Genomic DNA, 15,997 nt, shown 5'->3' on the forward strand with positions numbered 1-15,997 from the left:
GGAAAACTGAGGTGACTGCAGACTTGTTTGTCTGATTTGTGAGGTGTTTTCAATTTCCCTCTGTCATCTGTTGGGCTGCATACTTTAATTATTGAACTTCGATCAAAATTATTACTAAATTATTGACATCATCTGAACAAAATAAGGAAAACTGTTTTATGCCGTAAAAAACTAAAAAAAAAAAAAAGACAAAAAAAAAAACAACCTTAAAAATATCCACCTGAGAAGCTTTCACCCATTAAAATAATTGCCATTTTCCTTCCTTGATGACTTAATTATTTAAATAAATACAGATTTCAATTTCCGATTGTAAACTGATCAAATTGTTGCAGCTCTAATCAACTAAGAGGTCCGCTGTGCTAGACACGCAACATTAATAGAGTCGTGCTGTTTGGTCGAAGATGCCTTGTAATAATTCTCTATTACATTTGCACACAATTAAACGTGGTTAAGTGCTCCCAGAGTCCCACAGGGTCCTCAGTGTGTTAGATATCAACTCACAACTGTGTTTACAGGTGTGTAGCTGATTGGATTCACCGAAGGAGCTTTTTAATGCCGTGTGTTAATACGAACGGACCCGTACGCCAAATAACTGCCTCCAAATAGTTGAAAATTGATGCATGTGTGAAAATGAAGAGTGTAGGAGGCTAGAGGTGAAGAACCTGGTGTAATGTGTTCTGCCAAATCCATGTGTCCTAACGGCAAATAGCTGCTGCCAGTCTTAGTGTATGGCTATGGTGATGTTTCATGGAGGGCGTTGTTTCCAAAATCCCATATTATTACTTCTGCACTGTTCAGTACAAACATGCAAGACTCGACTAATTCTGTCCTCTGTCACATCAGCTGCTCTGATCATTAGCTACTAATCACTTAGTTAAACAGCTTTCAAACTTAAATTAGTTTATTAGGACCGCTGACAGCTTTTTTTTTTTTTTTTTAATCTCAGTGTAGCTGTTTATTATCTATTAATGACTGTGGAGCTTCAATTAACAGTCATTTCCATTAGTTATTACTGTGTTAATTATATTTCAATTAATTTAATAATTCAAGCCTTAAATAGTTTTTACCAACAGTCCAAGAACCACATCAACCTCATGTCGTCCGATTTTCAGCTTTCTTTTAAAGATATCTTTTTTCAAAAGGAGATCTGTTGATTTTCAATTCATAGCATATTTTTTTCTGTGCGAATCTCTGTTCACATTTTCTGCTGCTCAGCTAATTGCAGTTTTAAATGATTCAGATGAGGAGAGTTTCTTTTAAGTGGTAGTGAGCCTTTAATGGCCAGTCATACAATACTATTTATGTAAGTAGTAAATGAGACATGGCATTCTCAACATAACACAGCTGAAATACATAAAACGTTTATCTTGTCAGCCTTTTGTAGATAAATCAGTCAATGCTTCACCAAATAAGAACTGGCAGATACTAAACGTGAATGTTTGGATGAGATCTTCCTCCAGGGCCTGATTGATGAAGAGGTAAAGGATGGATGCTGTCACATATCTAACGTGTGTGCGTTTGCCGTGTCGCCCAGGGGCAGGGTGTTTTGTCAGACAAGCTGCGGAGTTTCAGCATGCAGGACCTGACTCTGATCAACGCCGAGGACGAGCTGGCTCTGCACACTTCAGATGCCCGCATGAGACGGGACCCCATGGACGAGATGAGCTCAGGGTCCAGCACGCTGCCACGCGCCAAGAGCACTGCTGCGCGCCAGAGTAAGGCCACGCAGCACGCACATCCAGCACTGCTTCATTCGCAGCTTCAGAAGAAACACACACACACACACACACACGCGTAAGCACATACATACTACGTTTGCAGCTCGCTAACTGAGCCGGAGCTTTCCTTTATTTAACTTTCATCAGAGTGGTGCTGGGACGAGTCGGGCCGAGTGGCGTCATGTGATTAAAAACACTGCAGGATGGCAGGGAAAGAGGAGGGAAGGGACGAAAAGAGGGTCGAGTGGAGGGGGGGTGGGAGCATGTGATTCCAGCGGGAGGAGACTCTTGAAGGAGGACTCTTTGTGTCTCGCTGCGCTGCCGGCTGGCTGACTGTGTGGGCCTGACAAGCTGCAAAGTGAATACAGAGAGAGGCACTGAAACGATGAACGAGCAGGGCAGAGTGGCATGTTTTAATTCATGCTGCCAAAGTTCCTGAACCCGGTGTGACGGAAAGCTAGAACAAGATAAAGAAGACAGAGATTTTGCTGACAATAACCTTCGGGAACTCTTCTGTGTTTATTTAAGAGAATCTTTGTTTTCAAGGCAAAACATGGTTTGTTTCAGCTCGGTATATTTCTCTTGAATGTGCAGAAATTAAACATTTTGCTGTTCTGTAAGCCAAAATGTTACTGAAACATTTACTGATTAATTGATCACAAAAACAAATTGGAGATGGTTTCAGTCCCGTACTGCTCTTTATGGTGCCCTGTGGAGTTTCCTAGTTTTGCAAACCAAAACACAGTGTCCATCTGCGAGCAAGCACTTGCGTTTTCTTCCTCATAAAACATTTGCAACGACAGATTTGCGAACCAATGTGACACCATTTTCACAGTGCAGGTTATATTACAAATCAGTTGTTTGCAATGTTTTTGACTCGTGTCTCCACAAAAGCAGGGACGTCCTGCTGTGACCTGCTGCTACAATTCAAGGCGTATTATGCTCTGAGTGATTTGAACTTTTTTTAAGAGTTAGTTTATTTTTATTTTTTTTTAAAGCTATTTTTTTTGCCTTTTTGCCTTTATTAGATAGGAACGTTGAAAGAGAGACAGGAAAGTGGGGGAGGAGAATGGGGAAGGGGTTGCGGGATTCAAACCCATTACCGCTGCATCGAGGACTATAGCCCCTGTACGTGGGTCGCCAGCTCAACCAGGTGAGCTAAAGTGGCGGCCCAGGGTTAGCTTATTTGTTTTTAAGAAGTTTCAAAGAATAAAACTGTATCTCACAAGAAAATATAATGATAGAAAAATCCAATTCAACACAATCTTGTGTAGGGGAGTGTTTTTTATTTATTTCAGTTCCAATCTATTAAATCATTTCAGCAGCCTCCAGATATGTTTTGTCACCTCCTTGGCCCAGGTTGGGAATCACAGCTGATGAGGGACTCCAAGTTCTTGAAAGAAACCAGATTGTTTTTAGGAATATGTGCAGCAGCTCCACAGTCCCTTTTAGCTCCACGTTACTTCGGGCAAATTCATGGTTTCCACGTCCTTTTACGCAACCATTTTCAGAGTTTGAAATCCGCCAGCAGACTTGCATGCAGTTGTGTTCATACTACTGTAGTTACGCGTCAGTTTGCTGCAAAGCTTTGAAGTGTCTCTGAAAGGCTGGCTGTGACTTTGCCCTGTTTACAGGAAGTAGCAGCTACCTCACAGATTGGGCTGTAGCACCATGTCAATGGGAATGTTCCCGAGGTATGTCGAGCACAGTGGCAGCAGGACGTCTGGAGAAGTTGGTACTTTTAAATGTGTTTAGGCACCGCTGATGGAAAGCACGTACGAGGGTTTACAGCACATCTAAAGTCTGGCAGTGATTGCTTTCATTACAACTCTTTACATGAAGAGTTATTAAGTTTTGGATGACGGAAAATTGTCTTGTTTTAAGCAGCATTTGTTTTCCCGGTGCTTGTGCAGTCGGCGAGCCTGCTGTGCCGACAGTTCCTCGCGGACTCAGGTGGAAGATGAAATTTCCGTCACGCATGCGAGTCATGTTTCTTTTAGTTAGTGCACTGAATCTAATGACTGATGTTTTATTAATACTGCAACGCTTATCACAAATATGCTATGATAATGGCTTGACTGAAAAAACTCTTATCTGGTGACGGTTTTTAGTAATAGCAAGCTTCCCATTATAAAAGTGGTGGACACAAAAGCAGTATTTTTAAATCTGTCCACTCGGTGGTGTGAGAGGCTGTGACTGCAGTGATGCTCTGGTCTGCTACTACAGCTTTTTGAACAGTTGATTCAGGGATATTACTTTTCTGATAAATCAGATGATTGAATTGGTTAAGTGGCGAGAAAATGCAGAAATCTTGAAAACTGTTGACGGAGTTAAATTTGGCCTCCCTTTCTGTCTTATCTCATTAACTGACCATCAATCTTTGTCCAATCCTGCAGCTCGCTCTCTAGCAGCCGCATCCCTTGCCGATGACACGTCATCCCAACACAGCTCTGACCTGTCAGACACAAGGACTGAACACTCTGATGAAGATGTGGGAGACAAAGCCCCCAAACGCAGTACCAACACCAAGGCAACCAAGAAACCTGCTGCTGCTAAGACAGAGGTAGGTCCAGTGAAGACACGTGTACGTGATTTTCACATGAGGTGGCACGATCATGGCTTAAAATTTGATTAGTTTCTTGTTTTCCTAAAATTAACTCCAGTAATTTAGTTATGACATTAACAATAAGAACATGCATCTTCACAAAAAGGAACGTTTTTTTTTTTTTTATGTTGTGCAAACAAGTTTACACAGAACATTTTGAACTAGGGGAAAAAAATATGAAGTGCTTGTAATTCATCTCAAAGCTCTCAATAGTTCAATTTTTTTAGTGTGGACGACAAGTTAAGATTCTACAGCCGTGCAAGCAGTCTGTGAAGCTGCGCTAATTACTACAGCCATGATGTGTGCATAATGCTAATGATGACATGCTAACATGTTCACAGTGACTTTGTCCTAGTTCCATACCACATACTAACTACATATACATGCGTATATATGCATTCATACTGTATATGCAGTATCATTGTATACAGATTTATATTTAGCATATTTATAAACAAAAAATCAACATACATAGCTGTTTTGTTCTGCATCTGTAATTATAGTGTCCAGCTGATGACTGATATATTTGTGGCTACTAAACTTCAGTCACAGACTTCAGACGTTTATCCAGGTATTAAAAGCTTTTGTTTTCCTGGACTGTATTACGACTATCTTCAGCTTGTTACCTCTGCCAAGGAGGTTAGGTTTTAGCCAGCGTTTATCTGTTGGTTGGTTTGTTTGTTTGCAAGATAATTTGAAAAGTTATCAACGGATTTTCATGAAATTTTGAGGAAGTGTTGATAATGGCAGAATGAACAGGTGATTACATTTTGGTGATGTCCTGGCTTACTGTCTGGTTATTTTCTCATAAAACGGTAAATGTAGAATTAAGTGTCACAGTGGCACAGAATGCTGTCATTGCGCCATTTGACCACTAGATGGAGCTCTGACTCCATTCAGTCCTTCAGTCCTCACCGCTGTCCTCTCAGGAGTTCAGGAGTAAGCTACATGAACAATGAGTCAACATGTCTCCTGGTTCACTTTAACTCTCTGCCATGTGCCATGACGACTGACGCGTGCTTAATTGGTCGTCGGTCATGCTTTTCATTTCCGTTGCATTGCTAAAGTTTTGCTAACCTAGCTTAAGTTACTCCCTGTCTGTTTATATTAGCAATAAGATGGCTGTAGTTATGCCAACCTAGCATAGCGTTAGCTAACAGCTTAAAAGCCAGTAAGTAGCTGTAGAAATAACGTAAGTGTCCAAACTATTTCACTACAGAATGACTGTTCATCACTCTGTCAGCTTGTTATTAATGATATCAATGTTAATTCAAATGCTAAAGCTATGTTCTGATTATCCATGAATCTAATAGTGTAGATAAAACGAATGCAGGACTTTTCAGTTTAGCATGTAAGCATGCTGACACTGACCATAAAACACTAAATAAAAAAAATTAAAATTAAAATTAAACCCAACAATTTCCCTGAGGTTTCCACCAAAGGGATCAATAAAGTTCTATTCTATTCTATTCTATTCTATTCTAAATGCAGCTGAAGCTGATGGGAAAGACAATAGTTTTAGAGGGGTTTAGTCCAAAACAAGAACACATTCAGAATTCAGAGTGAAATTCCATTACACATGCCTCACAAATGCCATATATACAAAAATATTTAAGAAAAGAAGGAAGAAAGAAAACAAATAAGGTATAAAATAAATAAAGCCACTATACATAGAATAAAATAAGCCACTGTACATTAATACTGTAAGAGTTTGGTCAGAGAGCCTGTTGAAGTGGACTGTATGTTGAATAAGATAATATATTGCACCTTATATATTACATATAAACTGTTCGAGATGCACTTTTAAAGTGAGGGTGTGTTTAAGAGGAAGTAAGAGTTGTGTGAGTTCAACAGTCTGATTTCACGGCGCTAGAGGAAAAGTGATGACTTATATCAGTTCTTCCGATAAGGGCATTAATGTCGTCACTCTGTGTTGTACCAACTGGCGCTGCTGTGAGTAGAAGGCCCGATCGAGGAGGATTTAAATAACCTGGAGGTGATACAACAACAGAGCCGAAATTGGTAACAATTAAAGATATTTGTCCTCCTACAATAATGTTAATACCAATAAAAAGTCAATCTGAACAATTCCGACACCATTTTTAATCCTTTAAGTCTTCACAGATGAAATGCTTCAAGACCCGACTGACAGCGGCCATGGGGACATTGGACTGTGTGCGTTTAGGCTGCCTTGTGCAAAAAGCATAATCATTAAAAGTAACTTATTGACTATTTAAGAAAATGACTTCATGAATTCTGTGATACCAGATATGTCCGTGTGTCTATACGTAGAAATATATCTATCTATCTGCGTTTACTGGCGTGATGAGTGTGGGGGAACCAAAAGGAAACAAAGGGTGAGGCATCCTCGGGGGGGTTTATGTGGGTAGTCAGCTGTATTATTCCCGATTTGTTTTCTCTTGTCTTCTAGGCTCAAACCAAGACAGTGAAGAAGCCGGCCAAGAAAAAGACGACGGCTAATAATGCAGAGACGCCACCATGAGTCCTGCTGTCCACGTCCGCCGACCTACACTCGCTCCACCTACAGCCTGCAGTCTCTTCTTCCCGTTTGGTCTCCACACAAACGCATACACACTATATAGATATATATCAATACCAAGCACCAAAACTGTGTCAATCTTGCTGGTTTAGGTCAGGAACAGTTTTTTTTTTTCTTCCATGTACTGCCTTGCTGCATATTTTTGTCTCACTCTGTAAGGTGAGCATATGAGAGACTTACCTGTTTTAACGGGATTTATTCTTAGATGTACATTTAAAACATTTAATTTAAACTGGTGAAGTAATTGAAAAGGCTTGTTTTTGGTTTAACACATAGAATCTAAATCTCAAGTTTCGTTAGTGTTTTGCGATGCGCACTGTGTCGCCTGCAGTGACGTCCCAGATCGAGGCTGTCTTTGGTTGAAGTATTGGCGGTAAAACATTTCATAGGTGTCTTGGTTTCCCCTCTGGGCTCGTCCTACATGGTTCCAGTCGCTCACACAGGCCACAAGTCTTCATCTTGGTGTGGTCATTGTGAAAGAAATCTTTAGAAAGGGTCATCTTTGGTGCACAGACAACCGAAGCAGTTGTCTTTTTGGGGTATTGCTTTTAACCGAGGGGGGACAAGATCAACCTTGAGGCGTGCAGACATCCTTGATACTGTTTTAGATCTCATCAGTCCTGCTTATCTGCACCTCGGCTCATAACAGTGTAGTTTTACAGCACTGTTGGTGACCTAATCTGTTTTTTTCAACTCTTGGAACTGATTTTTTTTAAATTATTTTTTGCCTCACAGTTTAAATGTGAGCTTCTCCTCAGTTCGTCTGAATATCTGAGCGAGTCAGGCTCCGCTGCATTCAGGTTTCACTTACATCCTTACTGTTTTAATGTGACTTTTGAGTCGCACACAATGCTGGAGTGGTTTGTTTAGTGCTGGCTTAGTTATCCTTCATCTAGACGCTGCTCTTTAGTTGTATTTGTTTGCGATCACTAATTTATTAAGCTTTGTTTTTATCCACCTCTTTGCGTCTTGTATAATTAGTAATAAGGATGATCACTTGTGCTCAGCTGGGTCTCTTAAGCCAGTGCTGTGACTGAGTCGACCTAACTGGGAGCTCTCTCCCAAATAAACACAGTAGTCATAGATAAGTTGCCAGTGTTTGTGAGGTAACGTATCTGCTGTCACCACAGTAGTGACATGTACATGATTTGTATATTTGCGTTCAACATTCCAGAGTAATGGAGTAGCTCTGCACCTTCTTTCACTCCTTTTACCCGACCTTCTCCATCTTACCATCCAGGATGAAGCAAAGCAATATGGAAATAATGAAACGAACAAAACCAACATCAGCTGACTGCGAGGAATGGTTTTCTCATCCCCGTGTTGCAGCCTCAGATGTGGAGGGAGAGTCAGAGCAGGCTGTGGGTGTCTCTAAACACACTGGACTTGTGGTTGCCAGCCACTGCATTTTCATGGTTTCGTCCGAATGCACTGAAATGGGAAATTTAAAAGCATGAAGCTACGTCTGCGCTCATCACTGCTGTCTGCGGTGTGACACTAGTTTGAACCAGTAGAGGGAGACAAACCACAACCTCAACTGTTGGCGAAGTTACTTAACAATATGTAAACTCCATGTAAATAGTTACCTTGACTGTATATACAGTATGAGCTTGCTTGCCTTATTCATTCTCTGGGCTTAAATCGCTGAAGTTTTTTAAAAAAAAATCATTTGTGTGCTTTTTTTTGGATTCCTAGTCTTGACAAATCACATGTTCTGAGACCAGAGGAACCTCGGACTTTATCACTATAGACTTCTGGTGTTGGAAGTGATATTTGTATTTTAAATTAACATGTCGACTTTTCTTTCTGTCTTTTTTGTTAAGACATTTTAACTTTTCTGTGTCACACAGCAGGGACTCTGCAGATCCTGAAGTGATGCTTGTACATTCACAACCTGCTATGTTCTCTACTCGGACTGGTTGCAAAGTACTTTAGGGCCAAAAGTTAGAAACCAGCCTGTTTTCTTTTTCTTAATTTAATGTTTGCACTGAATAAAAAGAAGACGTCACATACCCCAGATCCAGCTCCGCTTTTTATCTTGTGTCAGTTTTGGATATTTATTGTTGATTACTTTCAGTTTGAAATCAGTATTGTATACAGGAAGTTCATTTGTATATTGTTTGTGCCAATTCTCAAAGCTCCATATCAAAAGGATAAGAGTGTGTGAGTGTGTGTGCTGGCACAATGGTACCTAACAAGGTCATGTATCAGTGAATAAACTACTAATAAAGGAAATGAAACCTGTGTTAAGGCTCGTTGTACTGATGAAAACACATGTACTTATTTTTACTATTTTTTTTGTTTTTTTTCCACCCAACACAAGCTGTGTTTTCTGAAATAGAATTTTACATTAATGTGTAATCGCAAGAATAAACTCAGCAGTATCTGGTTACCGACACTAAAAACTCACATTATCTTCTGGTTAAGTTTACTGATGGATTCTGTTTTTCATCTACTAACACATCCTCTTTAATCTACAGACACACACAGCTGTGGAGCAACATGTGTAACCACAGATCTATTTTGGAGACAAGGCACACACAGGTTCAAAATGAAGTCAATTTTATTTGTACAGCGCCAATTCACAACATATGTCATCTCATAGCACTACACATAGTAAGGTGAGAACCTTGTGTTTTTTTTTAAACAAACAGAGGACCCACCTATCCAAAGCTGTCTTTGGATTTCCTATGAGGAAGCGGTCGGTGACGGTGGAAAGGAACTGTTAGGAGAATTCTTTAGTGGAGTCCTAACTGCTCCAAATCAATACACAGAGTCGTCTCTTAGGTCAAAGCAATGCTTTACTTGCAGCAAGGAGCAACATGTACAGTACAGAGTCTGAACAAGTGATTGACTAAATGCATGAAGCATTGGTTCTTATACAGACAGTGAACAGAAAACAGAAGACAACCTTCCGCAAATGGGTGTGTTTAGGCATGGTGTTTTGACTACCCGCAGAGGACATCTTGCCCTTATCTCACACTCACAAGGTGAAAAAGAGGCAATGGACATTTACAGCATTAACTTGTAGACTTTTCACAAAGATCATTGGATCATAACAGAATTATTCTAACAGGGACCAACACCCCCCCTCACTTTGGTTGTTGTTGGTTTGGAATTATACAAAATTCTAAGTTGTCATTTCTGAAAAACAAATTCTGTTGTCTTAGAAAAATATTGGCGAACATGTTGTTAAAATCTTTTATGACTTTATCCTTTATAATTTCCAGCCTTTGATTATTAACCTCTTCTTCCCAGACGTTGCATAAAGCCTTACAAATGTGATCATTCTCTGAAAATATGGAAGAAATGATTTTGTTTCCATCATTTAAATGTTGTCTAAATTCAAACTCCGACTGTGTCAAATTACGAAGTTTTTCATTACATGTCCTTAAGTTTTTGTCCAGATTTTGGATCTTTTGAAATTTCTTTTCTTTTAGCATTTTACTAATTTTATTTTTAAATTTATTCCAATTTAGTTTAAAGCAGATACTTCCAATGTATGGCCAAAAAACACTATTGGTACTCAAGATTACTGAATCTGAGACATTGTTGAGAACGTTTGGACTAAGTGGTCCCCAATATTCTGTGAATCCCACACAAATGGCAAAATTTAAAAACTTGAATTGTTCTTTCCACTGATTTGCTTTTTGTATCAGCAAAAAGAAACAGGGGGTAATATTGTCTTTCTCTCTCTTAATACATGGACTACTGGGTATATAAATCAGAATTTCCATCCTACTCTCTTGGCCTTCATTCTTTTCCTCTTGTGTTAACATCACCAAATATTGCTGAATTTCTATGAGTAATAACTCCTCATAGTGAACCGCAAGGTCATTTAAAATCTGTTTGGTCTTATAATCTGGCTTCTCTTTATGAAAAACTTGAATTAAGGTATCGTCTTTAAAAACACCAGCAGTTGCTCCTCTATTCTTCCTCTTCTCCAAGAGAAGCTGCCATTTTTCTCTTTTGTTATCATCGATATTATCGAGGCTCAGTAGCTGATAATCTGAACCAAAACAATTATGTGGAACCATATTCTCTGCAACATTCATCCTCTGCAGAGTAAAGGAGGGATCCTCCTGCCGCTGGCCCTCTTCCCTGAATGGGGAAAAAACAAGTTAATTCATTCAGTCCACAAAATCACATGGTGAACAGTTGTTTACAATTTCTGCTGAATGAGATTGTAAATTGCAATTATGTTTTTCAACTGTTCAGTTGTGAGAGTATCCATGTGCTGAATACAGCATGTAAAGATGCATCGTTTAAAACTGTCGATACACTGAACTGACCATTGTTAAATAGGGATATTGCAGAATTTTTAGAAGTTTAATTAGTGGCTTAAAGTCATGTCTTTACTATTCAATGTTTGTCTCAAAGCGACCACATGTCCTTCAGAAGGGGGACAGATCTTCTGTTTAATACTTACTGGATGTTTGGTGTGCAGATGATAAGAGTTAAACTGAGGTCAGCAGATCTTCTGTCCAGCTCCAAGTCAAAGAGAAAACATTTCTGTTTGTAGAAGACTGCTGCTAAACTGGATGATAAAAAGGAGTAAAATATTAGACTGTGGAGACTTGAATGTTCATGTTTTACAGTATGTGTTTGTAGTATCTATATTCAAGACTTAATTATGGTCAAATGAAGAAAAACAATGTTAGATATGTTAAATTTGTTTGACAACAGATGAAATGCAGTCTTATCAAACAAAACCACCAAAAACCCAGAGGATGGACAGATCTGTTTAACACTTACAGTATGTTGTTGATGATGGTGACTTTTGTGTGAGGACTAAAGCCAGTGATATAAAATCTTCTGTCTAATTTACAGAAGCATTTATAAAGGAACTTTTTGTGTACATCAGGGATGTTTCTGAGATTTTCAGAGAGGGTTCCATAAAAGCTGGATGGGAAAAATGGGTAAAATATATTAGATTTGTGACTTGTTCATTTAATTAGCATATGTTACATTGTGTGTTTGTATTAAGACTTATTTCAGCTGGCATGACTACAGCATTTTATTTAATTTCTCTTCTTAGAGTACCTTTGGAGGGACATGAACGGCGGGTTGGTACAGCTGCTTGATGACATTTCTCCTTCTTCAGCTACCTCTGGACCTTGTTCTCTGCTTCTGTTCAACTTAATGAGGAAAACAATCAATGTTTTGTAGCATACCAAACAGCAGCACAACTGTTTATTGCCAAGTTCATTTCAAAGCAACAGAGACCCTTCCTCACAGCTGTAAATTTGGTGGGAGGCCATTTGAGAAAACAGCGAACACAGAACTTTGCACCCAAATGGAGCATGTAAGTGGGATTTCTAAATCAAAATGACGACTCAAAACCATCTTGGGGACAACAGGAGGTAATTCTGAAGATAGCCGCACCGCTGGAGAAGAATAAATTACATTCTTCACTCTGCCCTCCTGACCTTTATCTCCTTCTAACACCCAGAACTTTCTATACAAGAATAAAGTGAACTGTTTAAAATCCTACAATTAAAGAACTGTAACATCACTAGAGTGATGATCCCACTATCTGGACTTCATAATCCAGGTGGGCAGGACCAGTACTGAAAAGAACAACTCATATGTGAAACATTTGTGGAACTGGAATTGGATTTATACATAAGTTAAACATCCTGAGACAATCATTTGTTTACCTGTTATTGTTTTTTTCATTGGCTGCCTGTTGTTTGTTTCTAGCAGTAGTTCATAGATGTTTTGTGTATAATTATCTTTAGTTCTGCCATATACTTCTTTGTTTGGGAACTGGAGGTCAATGGAATCAGAACTTCTGATTTTAAAACTGATCAATACAAGAAGATTTAATAATTGACTAATATTCAGTCCTAGATATTGAAAAATGAATTTCCTGATTGTAAATGAGTGCAAAATTTGAATCAGAAAGTGCAGTTTACCACATAGAACCACGCGACAGACGTATACAATATAACGTAAAGTCACTGAACCAGGTTTGGTATTTAAAGATGCATAACCAACACAATAGGACAGACTTTTGAAAGGAAAAAAAGAACAATTGTTGGACTTACCTGTTGTTGATTCCCCCCCGGATCCTGTTGAGGCAGCGAAAGTTCGCCTAGTACTTTTACCATTATATATACTTANAATTCTCAACATTCAACTTACCTGAATTTGGCATTGACTTGATCTGCAGCTTTATGGTAGTTCTCAGTGGTGACCTTGTAGAACTGAGCGCTCTGTGGAGAGAGACAGAGGCAAGTCAGTGGATGAGAGAAATGCATGACGCTCTTATCTATATCTAAATATCTATATCTAAATATCTATAAATATATAAATAAATATATATTATAATATTTATTTATATATATATATAATATATATTATACAAATATAAAAAAAGAACAGTGATATTAACAAAAATAGAAAGAGATAAATCTTTATGGTGGTAAGATTTCCAACAATAAAGTCTGTAGGGTTTTTTTGTACCAAAGCGAACTTTGGCTACCTGAGGGTATATCTTCCTGCATTGCCTTTATATATAACATCAGATCCTTCCCCTGGCCAATCATTTTGGACCATCCGTCATTGTGTTGCCAAGTTTCGTTATGCATGCAAACTGGTATGCTGATATTCAAGATTAAAAGGTGAGGCAAAGACCTGTGTTAGTTGGTGTTGCTGTGGGTACAGTCATGCTGCTAAACACTGCATAGCGAAGTGTTGTGAGCTGGTGACAATGCCTGCAGTACAACAATACAGTCTACATAATCCTCAGTGACAAGTGCCTTATGGATGGCCTCAGCTTCAATCTGAACATCTGATCTGATTATTCTAACCAGTAATTCTAATAAACTAAACTAACAATCAAGATGTTCTGTATTAGACTTTGATGATTTGTCAATTTAATGTTTATTTTTTGTAAAATCTTCTTTATTTATTTTTTATTTATTTTTAAACCTTCAGAAAAATATTGTTGAATATATTAAATTAATTTCACTGACAACAGATAAACTGCACGTAATATTAAACGAAGCCACCAAAAACCCAGAGGATGGATGGACAGATCTGTTTAATACGTACAGTGTTTTGTGGATGATGGTGACATTGTGTGAGGACTAAAGCCAGTGTTATAGAAACTTCTGTTTATTTCACTGAGGCAGTTATAAAGGAACTCTTAGTGTAATACAGAGATGTTTTTTATTCATCTGGGAAAGGTTTCAGTAACACTGGATGAGAATTAGGAGTAAAATATAACCTATTTGTGTTAATAATGTTGAACGTGTGAGGTAAATGTTGTAGTGTAACCATTGCCAAATGACACCACCGGGGTTGCCGCTGAAAGAAGAAGGCTAACACTGTCTGCCACACTTTAAGAATACGTTTGAGTAGCACATCAATTAAACAGAAAAAGCTTTGCACAGTGTAAGGATGACCGGATCTGCTCATGCCTTTATGATGGTGGAGTGAAAATAATCAGCAGTAAAAATGTATGAATTGAAAAATGATTACAGATATAATCTTGTAAGAGATTATCCAGTAATTCACAGAAAGGAACCATGTTTTTGCCTTGGTGTTTTTTTTTTTTTTTTTTAAACATTACCTCTCATTACTGTATTGTCTTTTCTTTGTTTCATCATTAGGTCACTCGTTTCTTTTTCTCATTACAGAAGTCTCCCAGTATGTGATGCTTACCAGCCTGTCAATCCCGCTCACACATTCTGACACAATGGACCATACAGTCCTCCAAGCTCATCTGAACCAACATGTTGGCATCAGCGCCACCGCAGTTAGGTGGTTCCCTTCCTACCTTACTGATCAGAGTTTTTCAGTAATGATTGGTTGGTTGTGTGTCTCTCTCTTGAGGGGTGCCGCAAGGATCAGTTCTCGGCTCTACACTGTTCTCCCTTTATATGCTGCTGCTTGGGTCAATTATAGCTAAGCGTAATCTGTCTTTCCAACGTTATGCAGATGACTTTCAGACTTAGCTACCAGTGCAATCCACAGAAAGTGAGGCACTGAGTAGTACAACCAGCTGTACTGAAGACATTAAGCAGTGGTTGTCATCCAACTTCCTTGCTACGCCCAGCCTAGGGGTACTTGAACGCAACATGAATGCGCCGTCCTTCTCCGGTCTCAAGCAGCCACACCACAGCAATTTCACCGGGAAAATAATTATTTATTTATAATAAATGTGAGGTTGAAACAAAGGTGATGATTAACTTGAAATAAGAGTGGAACCGAAAACAACAACCAGAGCGACATTAAACTAGGGGAGTTCCGACTTACCTATCACAATAAAAGTATTCAAAGTAAACACAAAGTCTGGCCTCCCTATCTAACATAAACAGGAGAAAATTGGATTAAACAAAAAGGTAGCAGCTCGTTCTATTTACACAGAGTTACTAGACAGAAGACTGCTGAACGTGGTGGTGTGCCGGTTGGGATGCCGGTGAAGAATCGCGAAGTCCTCCTTCCGTATTTAACACCGGAACTTCCGTTGATCTGCCAATCCAGTGGTCGCTATGACACAGCCCTATTTACATCGTTAATAGGATCACAGAGTCACACACAGATCAAAGGAAAAATAACATTCTATAAACGAATAACATAGTATATACAAATTAAGACCACAGTCACAACATTCCTACTTTTTAAAGGAAGGCAAAACTGTATGCATTGTGTTTGGGGCTGCTGATGTGTCTGGTTTTGGTACAATGACTTTCAGTCCAACTGTCAAAAATCTTGGGGTGATGTTTGACAAAGGCCTGAAATTTGACAAACAAACTGACATGGTGGTGAGAGCAAGTTTCTTCCAACTGCGTCTTTTAGCCAAAGTCAAGCCATTTCTTAATCAAACCGGCCTTGAAAAAGCTACTCGTGCTTTCATCAGTTCAAGACTGGACTACTGCAATGCACTTTATGTTGGCATCTCCCAGTCTTCCATCAGCAACTCGTGCAAATGCTGCAGCCCGTTTTTTAACAAAGACTCCCAGACATGAGCACACTGCCCCTGTCCTTTACGGTCTCCATTGGTGATCGGGCCTTCTCTGTTGCTGCACCCACGTTCTGGAACAAGCTTTCCCCGACATGTGCACCATCACTGACCTGGTGGGTCTTTTCAACTCAGAGCTCAAA

The 15,997-nt window shown here is 39.1% G+C and overlaps 2 protein-coding genes across 3 annotated transcripts in view; one reads left to right on the forward strand and one right to left on the reverse strand.

Annotated features, from left to right (window-relative positions):
• reep2 (receptor accessory protein 2) overlaps nt 1-15,184 on the forward strand; it is a 24,019-nt gene extending 8,835 nt beyond the window's left edge. The window contains exons 6-9 of one of the 2 annotated variants that reach the window (XR_520295.1): nt 1,535-1,715; nt 4,115-4,281; nt 6,755-8,457; nt 15,173-15,184. Coding sequence is in view for 1 of the 2 variants with exons in the window: in XM_008284440.1 (XP_008282662.1) it covers nt 1,535-1,715; nt 4,115-4,281; nt 6,755-6,826 (420 nt within the window). In the remaining variant the exon portion in view is untranslated. Of the gene's footprint in view, nt 1-1,534; nt 1,716-4,114; nt 4,282-6,754; nt 9,128-15,172 lie in introns of those variants that run through there. The other variant, XM_008284440.1, reaches the window with a different exon arrangement.
• On the reverse strand, nt 9,667-13,005 carry LOC103359203 (uncharacterized). The gene is made up of 5 exons (XM_008284439.1): nt 12,934-13,005; nt 11,927-12,021; nt 11,639-11,785; nt 11,313-11,420; nt 9,667-10,984 (listed from the first exon to the last, which is right to left on the reverse strand). The coding sequence occupies exons 1-5, from the start codon at nt 12,994-12,996 to the stop codon at nt 9,976-9,978; spliced, it is 1,422 nt and encodes a 473-aa protein (XP_008282661.1). The 5' UTR covers nt 12,997-13,005; the 3' UTR covers nt 9,667-9,975.
• Nucleotides 15,185-15,997: the final 813 nt, after the last annotated feature.

Source organism: Stegastes partitus, unplaced genomic scaffold, assembly GCF_000690725.1.
Source record: "Stegastes partitus isolate 25-593 unplaced genomic scaffold, Stegastes_partitus-1.0.2 Scaffold359, whole genome shotgun sequence".
Classification (NCBI taxonomy): Eukaryota; Metazoa; Chordata; class Actinopteri; family Pomacentridae; genus Stegastes; species Stegastes partitus.

Bases quoted from the DNA above. Each gene is read 5' to 3' on its own strand.
- LOC103359203 (XM_008284439.1), bottom strand. From the start codon at position 12,996: ATGGTAAAAGTACTAGGCGAACTTTCGCTGCCTCAACAGGATCCGGGG. The intron at 12,022-12,933 runs GTAAGTCCAACA...TTCCTCATTAAG, and splicing joins CGGGGGGGAATCAACAACAG to TTGAACAGAAGCAGAGAACA. The intron at 11,786-11,926 runs GTACTCTAAGAA...TTTCCCATCCAG, and splicing joins CCGTTCATGTCCCTCCAAAG to CTTTTATGGAACCCTCTCTG.